This window comes from Aotus nancymaae, unplaced genomic scaffold (assembly GCF_030222135.1).
Source record: "Aotus nancymaae isolate 86718 unplaced genomic scaffold, 86718_ANA_hifiasm-v0.15.2.pri h1tg000079l, whole genome shotgun sequence".
In the NCBI taxonomy this organism is placed as follows: Eukaryota; Metazoa; Chordata; class Mammalia; order Primates; family Aotidae; genus Aotus; species Aotus nancymaae.
The window spans coordinates 28,637,493-28,660,312 of NW_026988494.1; the positions used below are offsets into that span (position 1 = coordinate 28,637,493).

The window sequence follows — 22,820 nt, forward strand, 5'->3', positions numbered from 1 at the left end:
CAGTACTGCCCCGTCCCTGCAACAGAGCAGCAGAAGACACGCTGTGTGCCGTACAAGTGCCAGCTGTATTCTACTGACAAACTGGAAGACAACCAAAGAAGAAAAAGCAAAGGACCCAAACACTTCAAAGAAATGAACAAATTCAAAAGGTAGTTTGGGGGATGGAAGAGCAGAGGAAAAAAAACCTTCAGCATAATCAAGAACCTCTTTGGAACACGCTGAAAAGCCTGTAGCATTCCATGCCAGGGAACTCCCTCCCCTGGAACAGAGAATCACTGTACAGTGAAGCTCATGAGGTTGACCGCACCTGGGTAACTGTCGCCAAGGAGACAAACTTCTGTGACTTACACACAGCAGGTTACTCCTCAGAGCACTTCACTCCACAGACAAGAACAAGGGTGACATGAATGAAGACAACCTTCACTCTGGAGACATCAATCAAATTTGGATATTTCAGTCCATCTTATGATTAAAAACTTCCTTTTTGGGCTTTCTCCCATTCTGGAACTCCTATGTCTTTGCCAGAACCCAGTATCGACAAAAACCTGTTGGTTACCCGGGATTCCTTAATCTTCCTAACTACCTGCTACTCCCAACCTTGATTTCCCCAGTAGCCAGGAGGGCACAGATGGCAGCGGCTAGAGGAACCAAGCACTCTATTGCTTCTATACCTCACTTCTGTCCCATGGGATCTGGGTGAAGAACCCTATGAAGGGAATGTGCTAGACCTCAGGGGTGAGGGATGCGGTGCTCTGCTCAGAGGACTGGGGAATTATATTCCAGGAAAGAACCAAGATATGGATTCTCTTGTGACAACTATCTTTCTTCTCTTTGTCTGCTTCCACCCTTGACTTCTATTAATATTAGTATACATGGCAAAAAGACTAATTGAAGGGATTTTAGGAGGAAATATACTAGGACATATGAGGGCAAAAAAATAAATTGTGCACTAACAACTTTGCACTTGAAGGATGACCATGACATCTTGAACTTATCACACAAAATTAAAGCATTCTGTGTGGGACTAAATAAATGTGAAAGAACATACATTAGATTTTAAAAACATTTTTATTGTGAAAAATTTCAAATGTACAAAAAAATTAATAAACCCTAATATTCATATTAACAATTAGCAAAGTTTCCATGCTGTTACATCATTGCTTTGTTCTTTGCTAACGTATTTTAAGGTGAATCCAGACACCAAGTCATTTCATCCTGAATGCTTCAGTAGAAACCACTAAAAAGTACAGAAATATCCTCACACAATCACAGTGCCATTAGCACATCTAACCAGACAGCAATTTCTTGGTATCTAATACAATCTCTAATCAGATTTCCTCACTAGCTCATGGATGTCTTTTTATGGTTCAAATCAGCTCATAAAGAAGACCGCCACTAGTGTGTGATACTTGTATCTTTGAGGGTTTTTCTAGTTACCACAACCTGTCCTCCCCCATGATCCCATATTTGTTTTCTTTCCACTGACTTACTGTAGAAATTGGGTCAATTGCCTTGAGCTCTGTCCCACATTTTGGATTTTTGTTGCTTTCTAAGGTTGCATCTCTGTAACTTGTACTTTCTGTGAATGAAAAATACTTCTAGAGATTTGATTAGATTTAGGTTCAGCATCTTGGCAAGAAGAGTTCACAGATTTATACTGCATTATGTCAGGAGCATACACGGTCTGACTGTTCTACTTCTGTGGTACTAACGCTGAACCATAAATAGTAGGTTCTTTATTAGACTGAAACATATTCTTTTCTGTTGAAAATAGATTTACTACGGAAGTGAATTCTGAATAACTCTTAAGATAGTGGATAATGTGTCCGGATTTTAGTAGGAAGTAGAAACTTAATAATTCTTTCATAGGGCTATCAGTTAAGAAGCCAGGAAATCAACCTGCAATACAGAACTACCCTTGATTTCCATGAGTATTAAAGAAGTTCAAACTAGCTGTCATTTTAACTATACCAATGAACTCATAAAAACTTTTACCTAGTTACCTAGTGAGCAACTACTAACAACCCTGAGCCAGGGCCTATGAAGGGACAAAGCCAGGACCTCCGTCATACGGGTTGAAGAGGAAGACGCACACTGGAGAGAGCAGAGCACCATCCCCTTCACTGCACAGCAGAGATTATAATTTAGGGGTCATAATGATTAGGAATGGTTTCATTGGTAGGCATGGAAACGCAGGATTAATGCTGGAGGTATTAAAAATACAAAATCAGCAGGCCTTGGTGATGTCAAAAGAGAAAAGGAAAGCGTAGATCTTGAGCTCACTCTCCAACAACTCTAGGTAAATAAGATATCCAACGATTAAACATGTGCTTGGTGCTTGCACTTTTCCCCCCACAACTCTGGGTATAGGTTTAATCCACTCACCCTCATTCTCACATGAAGTGACCCTGTCTATGCTTTAATCTAAAACTCAGGGCCAGAGAAGACTGGGTGTAACATTACAGAAGGAGCTGCCGACAGACCTCAGACTGAAGTGAAGACTCTGGTGCCACTCAGCTCATTCCTCTTTTCTCGTCCACATCACCACTATAGCTTCCACTAATCCTTCCCAATAGGGCAATTATTATTACTAAGAAGGGCAAACCTGCAACAGGTGAGGCCTGTCTCTCCTGGCAGAACACTTTGCATTCCTTCTGTGGGAAAGGAAAATGGAGCCAGGGGCAAGGTATCAGAGCTGGTGTGACCTCCTGCACGATGTGCTTGGAGCAGCCCCATCCAGCACAGACAGCCTGCCGGCTACCGGAGGCACATGCAGAAGACACCCACGTCAGGGTAATGACCACCACCATGTACTTATGGAGGCTCAGAGCACTTTCTGCAACCCACCCCATGCTTTGGCAAGATTAGTTAGGAATGGCAGAGTTCCATGACATACTTTAGACAACCAGAGCACTCGAAAGATTCATGCTTAACTTGCAGGAAGAAGCCACACTGGTGCTGAGGGACAGGAGGGTGGAGCACCACCTCCTTCACCGCACAGCGGGAGCTTTCTCGGGCCCCTTCAGGCTTGGATCCCGCGGGCTGCAGCGGGAGCTCTCAGATGCACGTGTGGACAGGAGGTCTGCACAAGACCATGGCCCTGCCTAAATACTACTCATAAGGAAGTCCATCTGAGGAGCACACAGAGTCAGTTTTTGTGTTTTCTGTTTATGTTTTAAAATGGGAATGATGCCAGGGCTAGTGTTTGAAAAAGCAGCCACTCCCACCCCTCCCACATCTATTGAGATGAAATAGTTTATTACATTTTGGAATTGATAGATGAGTAAAAGCGTTGTTACACTTTAAAATAAATATTTCTTTTGAATTGAGAGGGTTTTGTCTTAGCCTTTCTCCACTCCTTTCCTTCAATAAATATTTGCTGAATACCCTGAGCCTAACGGCCCTAACCACTTTACAGAGTGGGGAACAGCAGCCAATGTCTCCTCTACAAGAGAAACATGTGAGGCAAAAGAAGGTATAACCCCTGGGAAAACAGACCCCCAGAAACTCTGCCAGCAGCACCTGGGATGCAGCTGGAAGGCAGAGGAGGTGCTTCTGGCAGGAGGGAGGCCAGGACATGTAGGAGGACCCCCGACTTGTCCATCAGAGCCCAGGTCCATGGCCCCAGCAAGAGGGCTTCTCTAGAGAAGCCAAATCCCACTGACAGAAAGACCTGCCGACTCTGACATCTGGGGGTTCCCTAAGGAAACAGCCCCATCTGAGAAGGACTCCCTCTGCAAACAGCTTCCAACTGGCTCTTCATTAATTGTTATATTAGGCAGATGACAAGGGATCATCGGACTATGTGGGGGAAATCCTCCATCATGAAGGGAGCAAACCAAAACCAAGAGAAAAGAGGAACTCAGAGGACAAAGACAGAAAAACAATCTGTGAGTCTGTGAAAACCACAAGGCCTCCAGAGGCCGGGGAACGTATGATTGTATCTATCCATGAGACAAGAACAGGACATTATTAAAAAATAAGAAACGATGAGATGGTAAGAAATAGCTCTTGAAAATTAAAAATATGACAACAAAATTTACCTTATAATAAAAAGTTCAGAAAATTAAAATCAAGAAAATCTCCCCCTCGTCAGCCAAAGTAGAACAGAAAAATTGGAGACAAAAGAAAAATCTGAGGAGGAACTCACGATGTCAGTGCATTCAAGATGTCAATGCAACTACTGACTGCCTGACAAAACAGGGGGGAAAATTATGAAAGAGTTAATTTTCCAGAATTCATGAAAGGATATGAATCTTCACATTGAAAGTTCTACCAAGTGCTTGGTGAATAAAAACACCCAACAACTCATATTCCCATGAGGTTTTAGAATCTGAGCATATAATGGTTCTAAAACCTCCTAAAAACGAGATAAACAGTTCTGTGCAAACGACTAAAATAAGAACCGCAACAACAGCTATCAAGAGACACTAGATTAACACCTTCAAAATGCTGAAGGAAAATGATTTTCAACTCAGAATTCTATACCCAGACCATCTGCCATGGTATTAGAATAGAGATTTTCGGACCTGTGCCCTTCTCAGAAAGCTGCAGAAGATCAGTGAGGAGACATGGGAATCAGGACAGAGGAGCTAAAAGGACCAAGGATGGGGAAAAGTCCAGTAGGCCAAGGAAGTGGCTGACCCAGCAACCAGACCTGAGGGCACTGGGAGGGGAAAGTCCTAGGAGAGAGGTCTCCTGGGAGACAGATCCAGCTGACAGATGATCTGATGCAGCTGATGCTTTGGGAGTTTTATATTAAGAGGCTACCAGAGGGTCTAGAGGGAAAAAAACAAAATCACACAGATATATAGAATGCTTTTGTTTCCCATCAGAAAACAACCAAAAATTGCTGCAGGAAATGTTATTGTCGTACACTATTTGGCTTATCAGGGAATTATATTTACATAGCCATAAAAGTACAAACCCCAAATAACAAATTCACTAATTATTATACAATATGATTAGCAGTTTGAGTGGTGTAAAGGCCCAGATCCTAATCTACCAAAATACAAGTCCAAATTTTTAAAATTATGACATTGACAAATGTCAATGCAAGTTATTATTCTAAAATACAAAGGTAAACAGCACATAATTTCAGGAGAATTGAAAGTGCTGTATGGAGGAGGCGTGTGAGGTGACGTGGCATGGAGCATGACTGCAGAATGCCCTTTCTTTAAAAGCTGCTGGGTGGAGCTGAATTTTTTTACACCTGTGTGCAAATATTACTTTGATTAAAAAATAATAAGCATTTAATGTATACTCTCTCTGTATGAGACATTGTTCAAATGCTTTACAGGTGATCTCATTTAATTCTAAAAACAGTCCTAATAGATGATATTACTATTATCCCTGTTTTAAGATAAGAAAATTAAGGTACAGGGAGATTACACAGCACATCCAGTAGCACAGTGCTAGCAGCTGATGGAGCCAGGATTTTAACTCAGGCAGTGTCGATCAGAGTCTGGAGATCTTAACTCGGAAGGAAGCCAGGAAAAGATAATTTCATCTCGGGAAAAGCGATCTGATTTTCACCTACTGGTAAACCTAGATAGTCAGAACCAATCAGCCTACCTCACATGAATAAGTAGGAAGCATTTATTTTCTCCTATTTAAAATCCTGTATTTTTCTATCAACGACACAAAAACACAGCCTAAACAGCAAAAGCAGCAGAAAAGGAAAAGTTGGAAAAAAAATTGCAGTCACACAAACTGTAGTTAAAAAATGACTAAGTTTCCTTGATATATGAATTTGTTGGAAAACCATTTATCAACAGCCTGTTTCTCTCTAGCAGAGTCCCTCAAGCCGAGAGCCATGTCATTCCCCTTTGACTGATTAATTAGCCAATCAGGGGACATTTTTCATTGTGAGGTATGATGGTTTATTTCAGCTAATGTTTGGTCTCTAATGGCAACACATTAAAGCCAACTCGGCTATTTTAGCCCTGTGGAGTGACCAAAAGGCAGGAACAGAAGATAAATCAAAAGAGCTCCCTTCAGTTCCTCTTCAGTCCTTAACAAAACCCCTAAGGAGCAAGGGGCTGGAGGGGAGAGCCTCTACCAATAAGGAGAAAAAACAAATCAAAGAAAAGCACACATGTCTTCCAGTCAAAGAGTAGCCTTTCCACTTCCAAAGAGCAATAATTTATCCTCTGTTGATTTACAGACCACTGATAGAACAGGCCCCAAAAAGTCAATATCTAGCTCTTCTTCCTTTTATCAAAAGCTGTGCTCAATAGAAAATCTAGCTCTGTAATGCTTCTTACTCATGGGCTGATTTTCCCTGCACTCTGAATTAGAAGAGCTGTGAGTAACCCATCTCAAGCACTATTCACACCAAAGTCACTCCAGCCAGGAATACCCCACTGCACTGAAAGTTCTCTAAGCTCCTTACCTGTCCCTAAGCTGTGAGGGCACTGAAAACACCAAGACGTAGAAGTTTAGGAGGAGGGCAGATGGGAATATTCACATATCCAGCACAAGAAGCACATCTTCAACATGTCCACTGACAGCACAGTCACCAGGGCGGGTCTAACGAGCTGGTCTTTGCAATTACATACTTTATCATCACCATCATCACTCATCATTCTAATTTTATGAATGTTGGAAGCTGTGTTAGTCTGTTTTTGCATTGTTATAAATAAACATTTGAGGCTGGGTAATTTATAAAGAAAAGTGGTTTGATTTTGGCTCACAGTTCTGCAGGCTGCATAGGAGGTGTGCTGCTGGCATCTGCTCCTGGTGAGGCCTCAGGAGGCTTCCAATCATGGTGGAATGAGAAGGGGGAGCCAGCTCATCACATGGCCAGACGGCAGGAGGAGGTGCCAGGCTCTTTTAAAGAACCAGATCTCAAGTAAACTCGAGCAAGAACTCACTAATGATTATGAGGACATGAAGCCATGCATGAGGGATCCGCCCCACAAGCCAAACACTTCCCACCAGGCCAAACCTCCAACACTGGTGATTACAATTCAACATGGGGTTTGGAGGGGACACACCTCCAAACTGTATCAGAAGCCTTCAGACAAGACACCACTGGTTCCTTCCTTCCCAACTGATTTAAAGATGACTTCCATATTGGTAATCATATTCCTGCATCCCGCTGGCGTTTGTGTCTGAGGCCAGGACGAGTCATGGCTCATGTTGCTTCTGCCTTTTGATGCTTGTTCAGCCAGACAACTCCTGCCCTTCAGGCCTAGCTCAGTTTCCAAATCTTCTGTGTGTCTGTGTCTCCTGACAGACTCAGTGAGCATTAACAGCTCCCTGCCTGTGTCCCCATATTGTCTAAGGCATATTTCAACAAATGAATTCAATTCAGCAGAAACCTTACCAAGAACCCACCCCATGCCACACATGGTTCTAGATACAAGGAAGTATAAAAATTCCTGCCCTCATGGGGTTCCAGTCTCCTGAGGGAGGGCAGGCAGTCAACAAGGGAACTACTGAGCACGTCAGCTGGCACTCACTGCTGTGAAGGAACACAAGCACCAAATGTCTGTCCGTCCACCCAAAACCGCAAAGGACATGGTAGTAGAAGATGATTGGCACAGTCGTTACTTATCTTAAACACTAATTAAACCAACTCATGTGTTAGGAGGTCCTCTACCCTTGCTGTAATGGCAAAATGGCAGGCAGGAGCCACTTTTCTAGAGGACTCTGAGAAGGACTTGCTTCTCAGCAATGACCCTGTTTACTCAGTATGATTATATTAAATATTGTGACTATGCACAGATAGGTACAATTTTCTCAGTTCTAAAGGGTGTTTCATAGAAGTTATTTGCCATCCTAAAATATGAGAGTGCTGATGGCAACTGTGATGACAGTGGTCTTAGCAGCAGCAGCTAAGACGCACTGGGCACTTACTATGTGCTGGGCACTTCGCTAAGAGTTTTATGTGGCTTATCATTTAATCTTCCCTGGATCTTTTATTATCCCCATTTACAAATGAAGAAGCTGGGGATCATAGAGTTTAAATAACTTTCCCCAAATCACACAGTCTTCAAACTACTCTTGGGCTCAAATGCAGGCATATGAAACTCTCAAGTGCCTATTCACAACACTATATGCCCCTGAAGTGGCCCTCTAGAAGAAACCAGCACAGGACATTCATTAGATGATCTGATTTCCTCATTCTACTGGCTCAGATGTTTCTACCAGGTATATATATTTGATACCAGGTATCAACGTATAATCAAAGAACCACAGTAAGGTGAATCCTGAGACAGCCATTTCAGTTACCTACACAACAAACCATCCTATGTTTGAAGACACTCAGTGGCTTCAAACGTAACAGCCATTTCCCTGTTCACCCTATTTCTGTGCGTTAGCAATTCGAGGAAGGGCTGGGCTGGGCAGTTCTGGCTCAGGGTCTCTCACGCGGCTGTTGTCAAAGGTGGGGAGAGCTGGCAGAGCAGGGAGTTGGCCAGGCACCCCCTCCCAAGGGAAGCTCTGGGCGCCTGCGTAACTCAGTGATCAAGGTCTCTCCATGGGGGCGTGCCTGGGCACTGGGCCTCCTCACAGCTTGGGGCTTGGTGCAGCTGACTGTTTACATGAACGCTTCAAGAGCAAGTGTTCCAGCCAATGAGGCCGCAGAAGTCGCCTGGCACCCTACTGCTAGACTGTCTTGGCTAAAAGAGAATTCCAGGCCCAGCCGGGTAGAGCGAAGGGGACCAGACCCCACTTCCTGGTGCGGAGGCCGTAAGGGCCCACCTAGAAGAGCATGTGGAATGGGAGGTATTGCTGAGGCCATCTTTGGAAAACAGAATCTATTACAGAAGCATTCTACTACACAAAATGCAAGACTTACTTATAGATAGGAAAACTGAGTTTACAGATAAAATAGGAACACCCTACCCAAGGTGAAGGTAACTTCGCCTTGACACTCAACATTTCTAGTTACTCTTTTAAGTCTTGAATTTGCTAGAACAGATGACTTGCTATTTTACCTCAAGTCTATTTGACCTCTTGTTTGGACAAACCAAAAGCCTTTCACATTCATCTACTGGATAAAGCCAAAATTGCTCAGGTATACACAAATCAAGAAGAATACAAGTAATGTTCTCGCCTTTGCTGTCGTGGAAAACATAAAACTTCAAGTCAAGACTTAAACCTGCCAGCACCATTTCAAATGGGATCATTTCATGTGCTCTCTTTACTCCGTAATGGGAGAAAGTCAGAACTGGAAGGGCTTGAATGCATTTAGCTGGGACTCTTGCCTGGTACCAGAACCTGCACAAGGCGCTCCCCAGGAGGCATGCATTGTAGCCAGTGGCTCTGCCAGCCCACGCATGCTGCTTCCTTTTCCTGAGTTGTTACCTTTCTACCAATTTCATCGGTCAGTGCTAGTTCTTCCTTAGTCCTGATGCTCTGATAACCACACCCAATTCTTCCATCTGTTACTGTACATAACATGCTTTCCAGATGCCATGGTCCCCGAAGGCCATTCCCTAAATGTACTCCTTTAAAACATGACACCCAGGCCTGCACAGAGCCGTTGAGCACAGTCTCGAGGAACACAAGCAACAAGTCTATTGCTTTCTGCAAGTGGGCATGGCCTCCCTGGCACAGCCCAGCCTGCGCTCAGGACAGGTGCCACAGGACACAATTTGGCTTAGGTTAAACTTGTGGTCAGGAGACGTGTCCTATCTTCTAACTAATTTTCATCTAGCTGCTACCAAATTAGATCTTCCTAGAACTAAATGAGACTATACATACCTTCATAAACTTTCACCTGAAAACAGTGAAAATGTTTTGGCCAACTGTCCCAGCTTAGAGAGATTACTTTGAATCAGGATTCTGTTATCAATAGACAAAATGATGACAAGAATTACTGAAGTCATCATTGTTGGGAAAGATGAATTTTGGAACTCAAGTGTATATGTATTATCTGTCTTGTTTGTGGGCTTATATTTCTCCCTGACTAAAAGGGTCTTAATTAGAAAATGACTTTGGTGTCCAAATGTGGAGCAGTGAGAGGGTGGGCAGAGCAACAGGTGCAGGAAGGGGGGTCCACATTCTGTAAATCCCTCATGAAACTCACCTAACCATAAATGTCGGGTATCAGTGTGAAAATTCAAAACAAAGGAGAAACCCCCTTCAATTAAAAGGCATTTGAAAAATTAATGCAATAAAGAGACTCTTCTCAAAGATTTTCCTCCTGAGGAACTTAAGGCATTGAATCCAACCAGAAGAATGAATGGTCCAAAATACCTCGTGAACTCCACTAAGCCAAAGAGAAGCATCTGCTTGGAATTCATTTTCAGACGGGATAATCAGCAAGCAATGGGAAAGAAAGGGGACTGACAAAGAGAGACGAGAAAGGAACACAAACTACAAAGTCATTCTTTGCTTCAAAAAGCAAAAGCCAGCAGAAGAGTTCGGGGAAAATGATTATTGATTTGGTACCCTGGGAGAGTGAAACTCTCATGAGGTTACTAATTCAATCAAGTTAGAGAGGTGAAGAAATGGACAATTATTTTGCCAGGAGCCCATGCCAGAAGCACGATGTTCAGAGAAATGAAGTGAGAATGCTGGTAACACATTCTCCATCCTCACTCCGGTCTCGGAGTATTTTCTCTAGTGATAAGGCTCAATCCGGAAACAAGCTGGAGAGAGGAAGGAAACTGGGAAGGTGGGGGAGGGAAAAAATGAGAGAGAGAGGGGGAAAAAAAAAAAAGAGTAGCAGGAAGTTCAACCAGATAGGAACTGATGGAATTTGTTTTTCAGTGTCTCCAACTTCAACTTGCAAACCAAATGAGAAAAGACACACGCTCACGTACACCAGCCCGGCAGGCACTGGCCAGCCCAAGTACCTGCGCAGATCTCAAGGGGCCCTGGGAATCTCAATTCATTATCTTCGATCATTTCTTTGTCTCTGGAGAAAGCGCATACCTCTCCAATTTAGGAGCACTCCAAACCAGAGTTATTGTCTTCCAATCAATATAAAACAGAGATGGTGGGAAAGGGAGAACTTGGAAATCAGAAATGTGCAACCAGCCGCCCCCACACAGAACAGTTTATGAGAAGTTTTCTGAGCAATTGGCAGTTCCTGATGATCTTTCACTATTGAAGCGAGTACTTCTGAATAGCCGGATTCAGTAGGGAAACAGCGCCTCCTGACAGCTTCAGTGTCTTGAAGAAATACTAAGCACCAGTAAAGTCAGAGGAGAGTCCTTCAAGGAACAGGAATGCTTTATCTTCGGAGCAACGAAAAACAGCCAGAAAAACCATTCTAGAGTGAAATGCAAGGTCTGAAAGCCAGTTTCTGGCAAATTGGGTTGATTTTCAAAAACATTAAAAAAAAAATTTTTTTTTTATTTTTAAAAATTCTTTTAAAAAACAAAATGGCAAGAGCAAACATTTATTCAATAATTCTTTCTCGAGAATCCACACATAGATTATGCTTGGCATGGAATGTAGATTATGAATATTTCCTCTCTCAGAGAAGAAATACGTATTGATTAGAACATTTTAAAAGGAAAAGGCATTTCAAATATCAACCATGACGCTATACAAATCATGATTTTTATGGTAACACATCCATTTTTTAAAAAGACAAGTACAAGAACCTTCAACTGACTGAATCTCTACCACGTGCCAAGAACTAGAGCCAGTCTCATGCTGAGGACCCAGAAGTTAGAACACAAATCCTCTCTCTTGAAGGTGTTCGCTGGCCAGTATATGCCACGAATGAAAAAGTCCACATGTAAAACACAGTGAAGCGATTTCTTCTTCCTTTTCTTGTGTTTTTGAGACAGGGTCTCACTCTGTCCCCTAGGGTGGAGTGCATTGGCATGATTCTAGCTCAATGCCGCCTCCTCCCAGATTCAAGCAATCCTCCCATCACTAGTCTCCCGAGTAGCTGAGACTACACGTGGTTGCCACTGAGTCTGGCTAATTTTTAAATTTTTTATAGAGATGGTGTCTCACTACATTGCCCAGGCTGGTCTCAAACTCCTGAGCTCAGGCAATCCTCCTGTCTCAGCCTCCCCAAAGTGCTGGGATTATAGGCGTAAGCCACCATGCCCAGCTAACAATTTCTTCATTAGATGCAAAAAGGTCAGCAAGGACAGAAAGCATGATTTAAGTTTCATAAACATGTCCTAGGAATCTTGCAGTTAGCTTAGATTGTTTGTTGCTTCGTTTTGATGTGATTTTCTTTTTATTTCTATACATTATATTCAAAATAATTAACAGAGCACATTCTTGGCGTGGCATATTTGTTCCACTACACAACACAAAGTTCATTCCTACTATGCTCACAAAGAAAATTTACATTTTAAGTAATTTTTTTTTGAAATGAAGACTTTTAAATGCACAGTCTTAGATTTTAAAGCTTCTTTTTGGACCAAGGACACCTTTGAAAATCCACTGAAAGATCTGCATGTGTGCCCACACATTTTGCATGCAGTTTAAAGGAGGTCACAAACCTCACTATAGTGAGTGTACCATGAGCTATCACCAATCCCATGAGCTCTCCAACACCAACACACTCTGGATGACGAAACTGTCATGATACCACTTTGTACTTAAATATCACTTCACAGTTTAATATACTCCTGAAATTATTAAGTAAATGATTTAATCAATTGGAGCAAACTTTAAAGACATCAGATGATTTGATCTTTACAAGGAGTTCTCTAAAGACTCATAAGATACGTAACATTGAGCATGGCTAAGTGCAGGAAACAGATCATGGAAAGGACAACTGGCCTTTAGCACTGGGTAGTGACCCCTGGAGATCTGAGCAGACTCAGCATCAAACTGAGAGACCATGTGATCTGTACACACAACATTCCACTCTCATCAGACAATTCTGTCGGCAGACAATTCTCTCAGCTGCCAGGGTCACAGGTGGTGTTGGAGGGGTATGCAACTATGACTGGGGTTACCATGAGGGAGGCCTTGGTGGTAATGAAATAGTTCAGGATCTCCACTGAGATAATAATGGTTACACAATCCACAAATGTGATAAAGAGGCACAGAGCTACATGCACAGATGGTACCAATGGCAATTTCCTGGTTTCATCCTGTACTGTAGTTATGGAAGATGTAACCACTGGGGAAAACCAGACGACGGATGCACGGAGCCTCTCTACTATCTTTGCAACATCCTGTTAATCTATAATTATTTCAAAATAAAAAGTTAAAAAAACCCTCATGGCTATTAATCAAGGGCTGCAGATGTTTCTCGGATATAAATACATTCAGATCATCCAGTTCAATAGAGAGATGAAAAAAAAACACAAGCATCACAGCATCTATGCTCCAGACACTCAAGCTCTTTCTTAATTCAGCCTCCAGCTCCAACACAGAAGTCAAGTCGTTCTCCAGGCTCGCCGGGACACCTGGTCACGTGCTTCTCAAACCCTAACAGCTCACCTCTGACTAAAGGTAAGGCAAAGAAGTTTTAAAATTTAAACCATTATTTTCTACAAAACAGGAACAGCCAATCATTTTCTCACAATGTTATGCTACAGCATCAACCACTGGTGTCTCTGATGAAGCTCAACAGAAGCTGCTAAGGCCTAACTAAATCCCTTCGATGGAGATTTTTTGTTAAATGCAACTGAGTTCATTAACTTTGACAGGAGTGTGGTATGGGAGAAAGGCGGCTGATTTTGGAATTGCTGGAACACAGACTTGAAGCCCACGTGTGCCATTTTGGAGAGTTCTAACAATTCTCTCTGTGTCTCAGTTTCCTCACTGCTACAGAGGGGATGCCTATGTGACAGGATTGCTGTGACGATGAAATGAGAAAAATCCTAAGTGTCCAACACAGGAGGATTTGGCACACAGATGCTTAAAACTGGAATTCTATGACAGCAGTCAGGAGCTGTAGAAATTAAAATCGGCAGGCTTGGCTTAATGCAAGAGGGGTGCTGTTACCCAAGCCAACAATGTGGTTAACGCCAAGGTTCTGGAACTCCAGATGCTGAAGACAAATCAGCGTCAGCACCTAACTAGAGCACCCACAGAGCTCCTACTACCTTAACGGCCCACACTACCATGGTTTCTGGACTCTGGAGGTAGGTGACCTCCAGCAACACCTTGGCCTCTGCAATGCCAAATATAAACCCAGGTTGACGTGGCTATGAGAGTCAAGCAAAGCAACAACAAGCAATACTCCTGCCAACTGAGGACGGGAGCGAAACCGGTGGTATTTTCAAACAGATCTGATCAAAGGCCTCCAGTCTTTGGCTATAATAAGGGCTGTTGTAACTAAAAGGTAAAGTTTCTCAGCAACGGTCTACTCAAGGAAGGTACAGGTATACCTCAATAAAAGCAAACAATACATAAAAATCCACATGGATGTCAAAGATAAATTTACAGGTCATTTCGCTTTACAGAAAGATGTTCTTTTTGTCTTAAATGTGATTATATTTAAATAGATTCTGCTTTCTGCACACATGCGGGCATCCGTCTAATGGAAAACACTGCCTAGGCCCGACCTCCTCAGTGTGGCACATGGGCTAGCAGCAGTGTTGCCTGGGAGCTCCTCAGATGGGGATGTGCGGCTCTGGGGCCCCTCCCAAGCTTCATGAGTCGGAACCTGCAGTCTCACAAGGAAGGCCTGTGTCCATGGCAGGACTTGAGCTTTATCCTCAGGGTTATTCACGACCCCGAAGCCAGAAGCTCTCAGTACAGCTGCACGGCAGGCTGTCCCCACATTCTCAACCCTCACTCCTTACCAAACGAATGTTAGAGTAACTGCTGGAACCAGCTGGGGAGGCGTTGATTTTTTTTTTTTTCCTCCTTTTGTAATACAGACATCTGGACCCTAACCCAAGATTTAATGTAATTGGTGTTGGGCAGTACGCTGGCATTAGCCTTTTGTTTAAAGCTCAGTAGGCAGTGCCAGGGCAACGACCCTGTCGAGAACCATGGCCACAGACCGAGAGCAGAGCCTGGTAAAAGACAGCCTCACCGACACGTAGGGCCTAAATCCATCACCGGAAGAAAACATTGAACTGGAAAGAGAGAGGAAGACTGACTAACAGAAATCTTGCACAAAACACCATGCTGCATCGAGGTCGATCGTCTCTACACCAACCGGACCAGAAGACTTTCCTGGGGCTAGCATCAGGGAACTATTTCTCCTCAGACACAGGTGGGTGTCTCACTTTAACATGACTCAGCCACCAAAAAGTCGAGTAATAATAGTGTTGAAAACCTCAAGGCACCCAACACCAATAATTCCTCAAGCAGAAATCTGCCAGAGGGTCAGAAACCTCTAATCTCTTACAACTAAGAGCTTTCTGCAACAACCACATAAATCCTCTTAAAGTTCTACAAAAGTCTACAAGTACAAGTTGTCATTTCCTTCCCTGATCTGTTCAACTGTACATTTTCAAAAAGGATGCCCGGGAGGGCAAAGGCTGGGGGTGGTGGGTGGGTGGCAGGGAGAGAGAGGATCAACATGCAGGGATTTGGAGGCGCCAGTGAGAAGGCACGCGAGCCCACGGGAAGTATGGGAGGGATGTGGAGCTCAGGGTGTGACTGTGGGGTGGGGGCAGCTGTTGGGCACAGCAGAGGAGATGGAGTGCAAGAGACATGGGACTGGAATTCCAGTTCTTCCTGAGGACACGGAGACGACTGAGGAGAGTCAAGGGAGAGGACTGGAGAGGAGGCTGGGATAAGCCAGAGGCCACGTCCTCGGTGAACAGGAAGAGTAGCCTAGTCCAGGTCTCATGCTGAGCACTGAGGGCAGACATATAACCAGAAGCCGGCCTGTCTTACCAGGCTCTTTCCAGCAGCTCCTTGTGAAGGAGCAGCTGCCACGGCCTGATGTTAGAGCAGCTTCTCCCTAGTGACTGCTGCCTTTCCCGTGACTCAGCACAGGACACACAGGCACCAAAGCCAGGTCTCATTTCCCGGCCTGCTGCTTCCATCTGCTGAGGGTGTAGGGGCAGACAAGGGCTAAATTGGGACTCGGGAATTGAGTCCCAATCTGCACAGGGGATCGCCAAACAAGACTTCTAACCACTGTAATTCTGGACTCTCTAAAAACTGTTAAGAAACAAACAGCTACCACCCTAGAAATAAAGACGGCTGTCAGTCTGGAAAAATGCCAGGAATGAATAAACCAAGTCGTCTTTTTTGTTCTATGGTCACCGAAGGCCCTGGCTATGAACCAATAAAAGACCAGTACAACATACCAGGTTAGCTGAGTAATAGTGGTTGCAACCATATATTCCAGATTTTCTTAGACAATGCCAGTTCTAAATATTTTTAGCCTGTTATTTTCAGAAATCCCTATTTCAAAATCCTAATATATCTCAAACTATATCCAGGACTGTCTCTTACACTTAAAAACGGCACAAAAAATTCTTTGCGATATTATACAGCCCAATTTAATAATTAGGATTATAAATTAAGGAGTTTAGTCCATTTAGGGTGTAGTTTAGTCACTCCATTCTTTTCTTCCAGTTGCAAAGCAAATAATATTGTATAATACAGGAAATACCCCATCTAACCCCCTTACGGGTGGTGCTGATCCAGCGCTGTCTTAAAGGCTTTTACAATGGAATAGGCTGGTTCCAGAGGATGACGGGGACATTCTTTCTCCCTCCTCCACTCGAAAAGGAGTAACACAGTCTGAGCAGAACAGACAAAATCCCTCCCTCTCTCGGCCATGGAAGAGACATTTTCCCCTCTGATTATATCGGCAATGGGTATTCTTTCCCAAGTTTAATCTAGTCCTCACACCAAAACAAAAGGAACAAAAGCCAAACACCAGATGACACTTATTCTGTTTTTCTTTTTTTTTTTTTTAAGTTTCCATATAAAACATATCTACCCACTATTATTACCAAAAGGCTCATATCTAGGCTGTGTAAGAAGCCTCGAAAGTGTTTTGGAAACTTTGTCTGAAAAGTACTAGCCATAGATATAAACAGTCCTAGACACAGTTGAAAATCAGACAGTATTAAAGCGGAACATGGAACTGTATGTGGCTTTATACCTCAGGAGTCTTCTTACTCTGTCTTTTCCCAAAAATGCAGTCAAGATCTGTTTTGCTCCGAGATGATAGATCCTTCCCTAGAAAAACAATGTGATGCTTTTCAGTAAGACCATGCTTCCTAAAAGAAGGAGCACAAACATAATTCATGCAACACCTGAAAGGAAAATGAATTCTGGAAAAGAAATCAACAATTCTGTAACTACCGACTTTCTACCCACTTTTTCATTACAACTCTGTCATTAGCAAACTAAATTGATTGAATTTTAAAACCAAGAAAATGTTTTAGAACCAGAACTCTTGACATTCTCTTAATTGCAGAAACAATCCAGAGCATAGAGACTGCAAGGAAAGCTCAGTTCCACAGCTCACCCCACTCCTGCTATGTCCGCAAGGTACAATTCCTGCATCTCTGGGTTTCCCGTTTATAAAACAGATCTCATTTCCTTCAGAAACACAAGCTACTGACTTAGAAGACTGTAAAATACAGATTAAAAAATACTACTAGATACATAGCTTCAAACTCCACAAATGCACATGAATGAGAACACAGCATATTTGACCACAGGAGCTTAATAATCAACTCAACAAATAAAATCTTTAAAAGAATATATGTGAATAAAAAATACTGTATAAGGGTCACAGGGTTTCAGATTTTTCTCTTTAAAATGTTCTTTACTGCTCTAGCTATATTGTCTTTAAATAAAAGGCCGCATAAAGAGAGCAGGAAATTAAACGGCTCTACGAGTCTCATTTAAAACACTAAACTCTTTCCTTTCAAACCCACAAACCAACTGATTTAAAATTCACTTCTTTGGAATTTCCACTTCTACCCAATAATCCTCTATGAGCAGTCAGCCAAATCTATTCCCATTTGTCAATGGCATGGTAAATGGATTTTAAAACGTAACTACTCCATGTAAAGGCTTGAGGCTCTGGGTGAGGGAGGTTCTGGGTCAGACACAAGAATGTGAGTTTCACACTGGAAGCCCGAGTTCCACCGTCAAAGACTCATTTGTCTTCTTGGTTTCCTGTAGCACACTGACTTGGCAAAGTAATATCAAGACCCAGAAGGTTCTAGTTCAGTGACTATCACTGAGGCACTTAAATATGATATTGCTCAGTGACTCCGTGAAATTAAAAAAACAAAACACCCTTCAATTTAATGCAAAGCCAGGTGCCAAAACCAGTTTCCGAGGCAGCAGTACCAGATGAAGTGGCCCAGGCGGTATGACCTGTTCCCGACAGGAGGGCAGGCTCCCCGGGCTCTGCCTGCTGCTCTCCTTCCTACCTGAGCCCGACACTAGCCCTCCTGCCTCTAGTTTAGGAATAAATAGGATCCTACAAAGAAAGACCCAACAGAAAACCTACTTAAGAACAGAAGAAGCACATCACAGACGGTGCAGAAAATAAACCAGAAAAGTGGGGAAGAAAACTGGCTGTAGCGGGAAGAGGTGGACAAAGTCATCGGAGGTGCAGAGATGTCCTCACGGCTTTGCTGCCAGTACAACCCATTTTCCAATGCAAAGCACATTCAGGGTGGCAAACTGCTACTTCAGAAAAGGGAGCTGTACTTAATTCAAAATGTGTACTGGCCATCTGTCCCTATCCTCTGGAATACAGACACTCTAGAAAATGCAAATTATGATCTTTTTGACAGTCATTCGACTAAAAGGAATGCTGGAGGGATTAAGGAAGAGACAGTACATGCAAGATCACAATTCTGAAACACGACGTCAAAACATGAACACAGAGATTCAACACAGATCTCAAAGTCAAAGGCAACACTGTGAGGCTGGCAGTGACAGCAAGCTATACCAATGAAGGTGCAGCTGTGTCTAAAGTTTTGATGATGGGTTCTTGTATCAGAAATGTTTATCCTTTAGCAAAGTTCACTTAAGTAAGTGTAGAAACCAGGACTGTTACAGGCCTTGCTCTGGATTTGATCTGGAAAATAAGAACACAGACAAGAAGTAAGAGTCAGAGACCAGTGGAAAGGAACATGAAAGGTGGATAAAATGGTGAAGATGGAAGTGGCTTTGAGAGTTAAACTAATTAATGGTCCTGATGGAAAGCTTATAAACACCAGAAAATTATGGCCACTTTTGAATAAAAACCACAAATTTAAAAAGCATTTAAAAAGCTCATTTTGTTTCAGTTCTGAATTATGGTCAAATCATACAAAATACTGTTGATAAACTCAGAGAAAACAATTAAGAAAACTGAATAGGAAACAGATCTAGTTCATCTATTAGTCTTCAACCTGCGACATTTCCAAAACCAGTAAAAAAGGCCGAGAGGCAAACTGAAAGTTCCTGCAAGGATGAGCAGATCCTTTCATGGAAGAGTACTCTATTTAGGATCCTTTTAGCTGTTTGTCTAATGATGATGATGATCAGTTTCCCAGTCTATCAGAGCAGCTACTGGGAAGGAAGAAACGTGACTGCTATCGTCAGATCTGTTTACAGTTCCAACAAGCCCACATGGGAAGCAACTAAAACTATAAAAAACAGACACGAGAACTTAGGAATCATGTCTAGGATGGTTTAGGAACAGCTTAGCAATAACCCAACAAGCTCTAAGGAGCAAGCCGCGTTAGAACTGCGGTAGAACTGAGGCTCCAAAAAACCAAATCTATGGAACAGTAGAGTTGAGTTGCCCAGTGTAAAGAAGCAAAGAGCAAGGAATATGTCTGCTAAAATACAAAGCACTTAGGGTTTATGTAGGTAGCTTCAATTGTTTAGAAAATTCATTTACATTATTCAATCAAGAAGGACAAATACAATGACATACTTTTATTTTTTTTTTTTTCATTGCAAACACACAGAATTGGCAGTCAGCCTAGGGCAGAAGATAAAGGTAACTCCACTAAAAGGCACCGTTAGCAAACCAGGAAAGTGGAAAGAGTCAGTGTGGGCGACACAGGTCAGACCCTAATAACCAGTAATAAGAGTCGGAATTTTCAAAAAGCCTACTAGGTGCTATTTAATATTTACTTAAATGTCAAAAGAATCAGAAGAGGAAGTGTAAAGCTCCTCACTCCCAGTGCGCAACTGAGGGCAGGGCTAACAGCACTGTGAATACCAATTCTGTGATTCCAGACTGGAAGCCAAGCACCTGCAGCATGCGTTAGGCATGCGCTTTCCTTGTGTAAGAGGCACATAAAAAAACAGCCAAACTGTCACAGGAATAAGAAGTCTGCAAGATTCCCAGGAAAAAGCTGCACAATCACAGCTGATGCAACTTTCATCCAATGACCACACAACTGAGCGGGGAGGCGCTGTTCTCCTGACGTCTCACCATCCAGATAGAAAACCTCAAAAATGGCTTTGGATTAACTGACATTTTTCCTTCTGCAGAGATAGCCTCCATCTGCAGACATCTTTTGAACTAAAAAAACCCACAAACCATGCTGGAGTTGGCCTTTCAAATAAGTATGGCTAAAACTGACTTTTAAAATTACACAATAAATTAGCTCAAGCTAAAATTATTAACTTGGGACCAGGGAGAGGAATAAAACAATATAACTAAAACGATAGAACTAAAATGATAAAACCAACCGGGTGCAGTGGCTCACACCTGTAATCCCAGCACTTTGGGAGGCTGAGGCAGAAGGATCACTTGAGCCCAGGAGGTCAAGTCAGCAGTTAGCTGACATTGTACCTCTGTGCTCCAGCCAGAGCAACAGAGTGAGACCGTGTCTCAAAATAAAAATGATACAGCTGATATTTAGGCAGTAGCAAATTTTATAACACTTTTTGCTACTATAATCTTACCAGAGTAAAATTTTTATCTTCACTCTTAGCAAGCTATGTAAAATTCCATCTTCCTGTTTGATTTCCTGGACCATACCTGAGTTATAATATGAATCATCCTCATCAACTCAGTGAATGAGTTACTGTCATTATGAGCATACCCACTGGTTAAAATCCTTATCATCATATAAATGCTGAAAAAGCAAAAGTTCCATAAACCAGAACCTACCTTAGAATCTAACAGTCACTTACAAATGTGTCCACATTTTACAAAAGAGAAAACTGAGTCTGAAAGACGGGAAATGGGTAGATGACTCGTCAGAGTGAGTAATGGCCAGAAGCCAGATTTTCTGTGATCTAAGAGAGTCCACCTTAGAGGAGACTTTAAAATAAGCTTGCACCGTGGACTGCAAAGCTGGATGGTAAACCATTCTTTTCTTCACTACCTGGACTTTTGCTTGTCTCCTCTTTTCTACTTAGGACCAGTCTACACGTCCTTCATGTCTCCACTGGAGCTCCTCTCTGCGATCTAACAATAAATCCAGGACTCTTTCTGCTCTCCATACTGACTCCCCTCTTCTCCCCAGGCAAGGCTAATAGATACAGAACCCTCACTGGAAGACAGCAAAAGAAGGCACAAGAAACTGAGCGGTCTGACAGGGTCACCCAGCAAAGGAGTGGCTTAACTAGAAATAGAAAGCAGATGCTCCTGGCATCCATTAGATTAAAGCAGATTAACGAGGCTTATCCCAGCCTCCGCAAACGCTTCAGATCAAATCATGCATGCAGTCTGGCACCAAAGGAAAATCAGAAGATTCTACCTGCAAAAGTGAAAGTGTAAAAGGCTGCCACACCATCCGAAAGTTACAGGTCACTTTGAGTTTTACTAACTTGCTCTGCAACAGCACCTTCTGTGATCTCTAGTTTTTTTCTAGAGTCTAATGAAAAAAGAAGGGCTATTTCAGGGATTGGGTATGAAGTAAGCATTTACCCTCTCCTCAAAAGGACTGAGGGCCAACGAAGCCTGTTTCCTGTTCCGCAGCAGGCTGGAGTGGAGAGGAACCCCAGTCAGAGGGCATACAGGTGACAACCAAGAAAGTTCCTGCCTGAGAGGAAGAAGGGATGGAGCAGAAGAGCCACGGCTGCTGGAGAGGGAAGGGAGGCCCGGCCTTGCCCTGCACGCAATTCCCGACCCACTCAGCTCTGCATGGCCTCTCACCTCAACCAAATCCAGTCCTAACTTTTGGGCTCCTGGCCCGAAATGAAAAGCATCATCAATAGTGTAGAGTATGGGAATTCCAGCTCCCACTGCTATCCAGGCAGGTTCTACGAGGTAAGAGCTTCTCAGCAATGCCTTGATATGCATGACATTCATAGAAGACCAAAGCAAAGAGATATCGAGGTAGAAACACAGCCAACCTCCCAGAGAAGAACCATCAATAGACACTAGATATGACAGCGTCAGCATCATCACCATGCTTCTTATGTATACTATGTAATAAACAGGTTTTTAATTCATGATACTGTTCTACCAGCAAACAAGTGGGGAGTTGATTCTATTGCCTTAAATTGTTTCTTTCCAATGCAAGACCGCCACCTCGTGGCTAAAGAGGACAACCACACGCATAAATGATTTCACTTACTGGGAAGGGGCTGGGGAGGTGGTGATGGAAGAATAGGAATTCTCACCCAGTTCTCAAAGGGATTTCTCCCCAACTTGGCAATGACCACGGAATGCCTACCTTGTGAAATGGAGAAACTATGTGGAATAAAGGGTCAACCAGGGATTGTGCTTTATCACACTGGAGATCTCAACATAGAGCCTAATTCTCTAACCTGGCATATTAAGAGCTATTTAACACCAACATCCAGCTCTAAAAAAACCATGCAGCTAAAAATGTTGGACAAGAAATTAAAATTATTTTCTGATCTGGCCACAGAAAGTCCTTTTTTCCTCAAATAGAACCTGATTCCATTGTAGCTCAGCCACAGGACTGGTTGACAGTCTGAAGCCTAATCTGGGCCCCATCTCAGCTCTCCTGGATCTGATTCTAACAGGATCCTCGGGAAATCCATAGTCACTGCACAGACTCCAGCACTGCTTC

The 22,820-nt window shown here is 42.9% G+C and overlaps 1 protein-coding gene across 3 annotated transcripts in view; it reads right to left on the reverse strand.

Annotated features, from left to right (window-relative positions):
- Window positions 1-22,820, reverse strand: part of PINX1 (PIN2 (TERF1) interacting telomerase inhibitor 1) — a 76,845-nt gene that overhangs the window by 34,019 nt on the left and 20,006 nt on the right. For 2 of the 3 annotated variants that reach the window (XM_012457343.2, XM_064368790.1), the window contains one exon: window positions 16,964-17,040. The exons of the other annotated variant lie outside the window; for it this stretch is intronic. In XM_012457343.2, coding sequence (XP_012312766.2) covers window positions 16,964-17,040 — 77 coding nt within the window. The remainder of the gene's footprint in view (window positions 1-16,963; window positions 17,041-22,820) is intronic. 3 annotated transcript variants of the gene reach the window in all.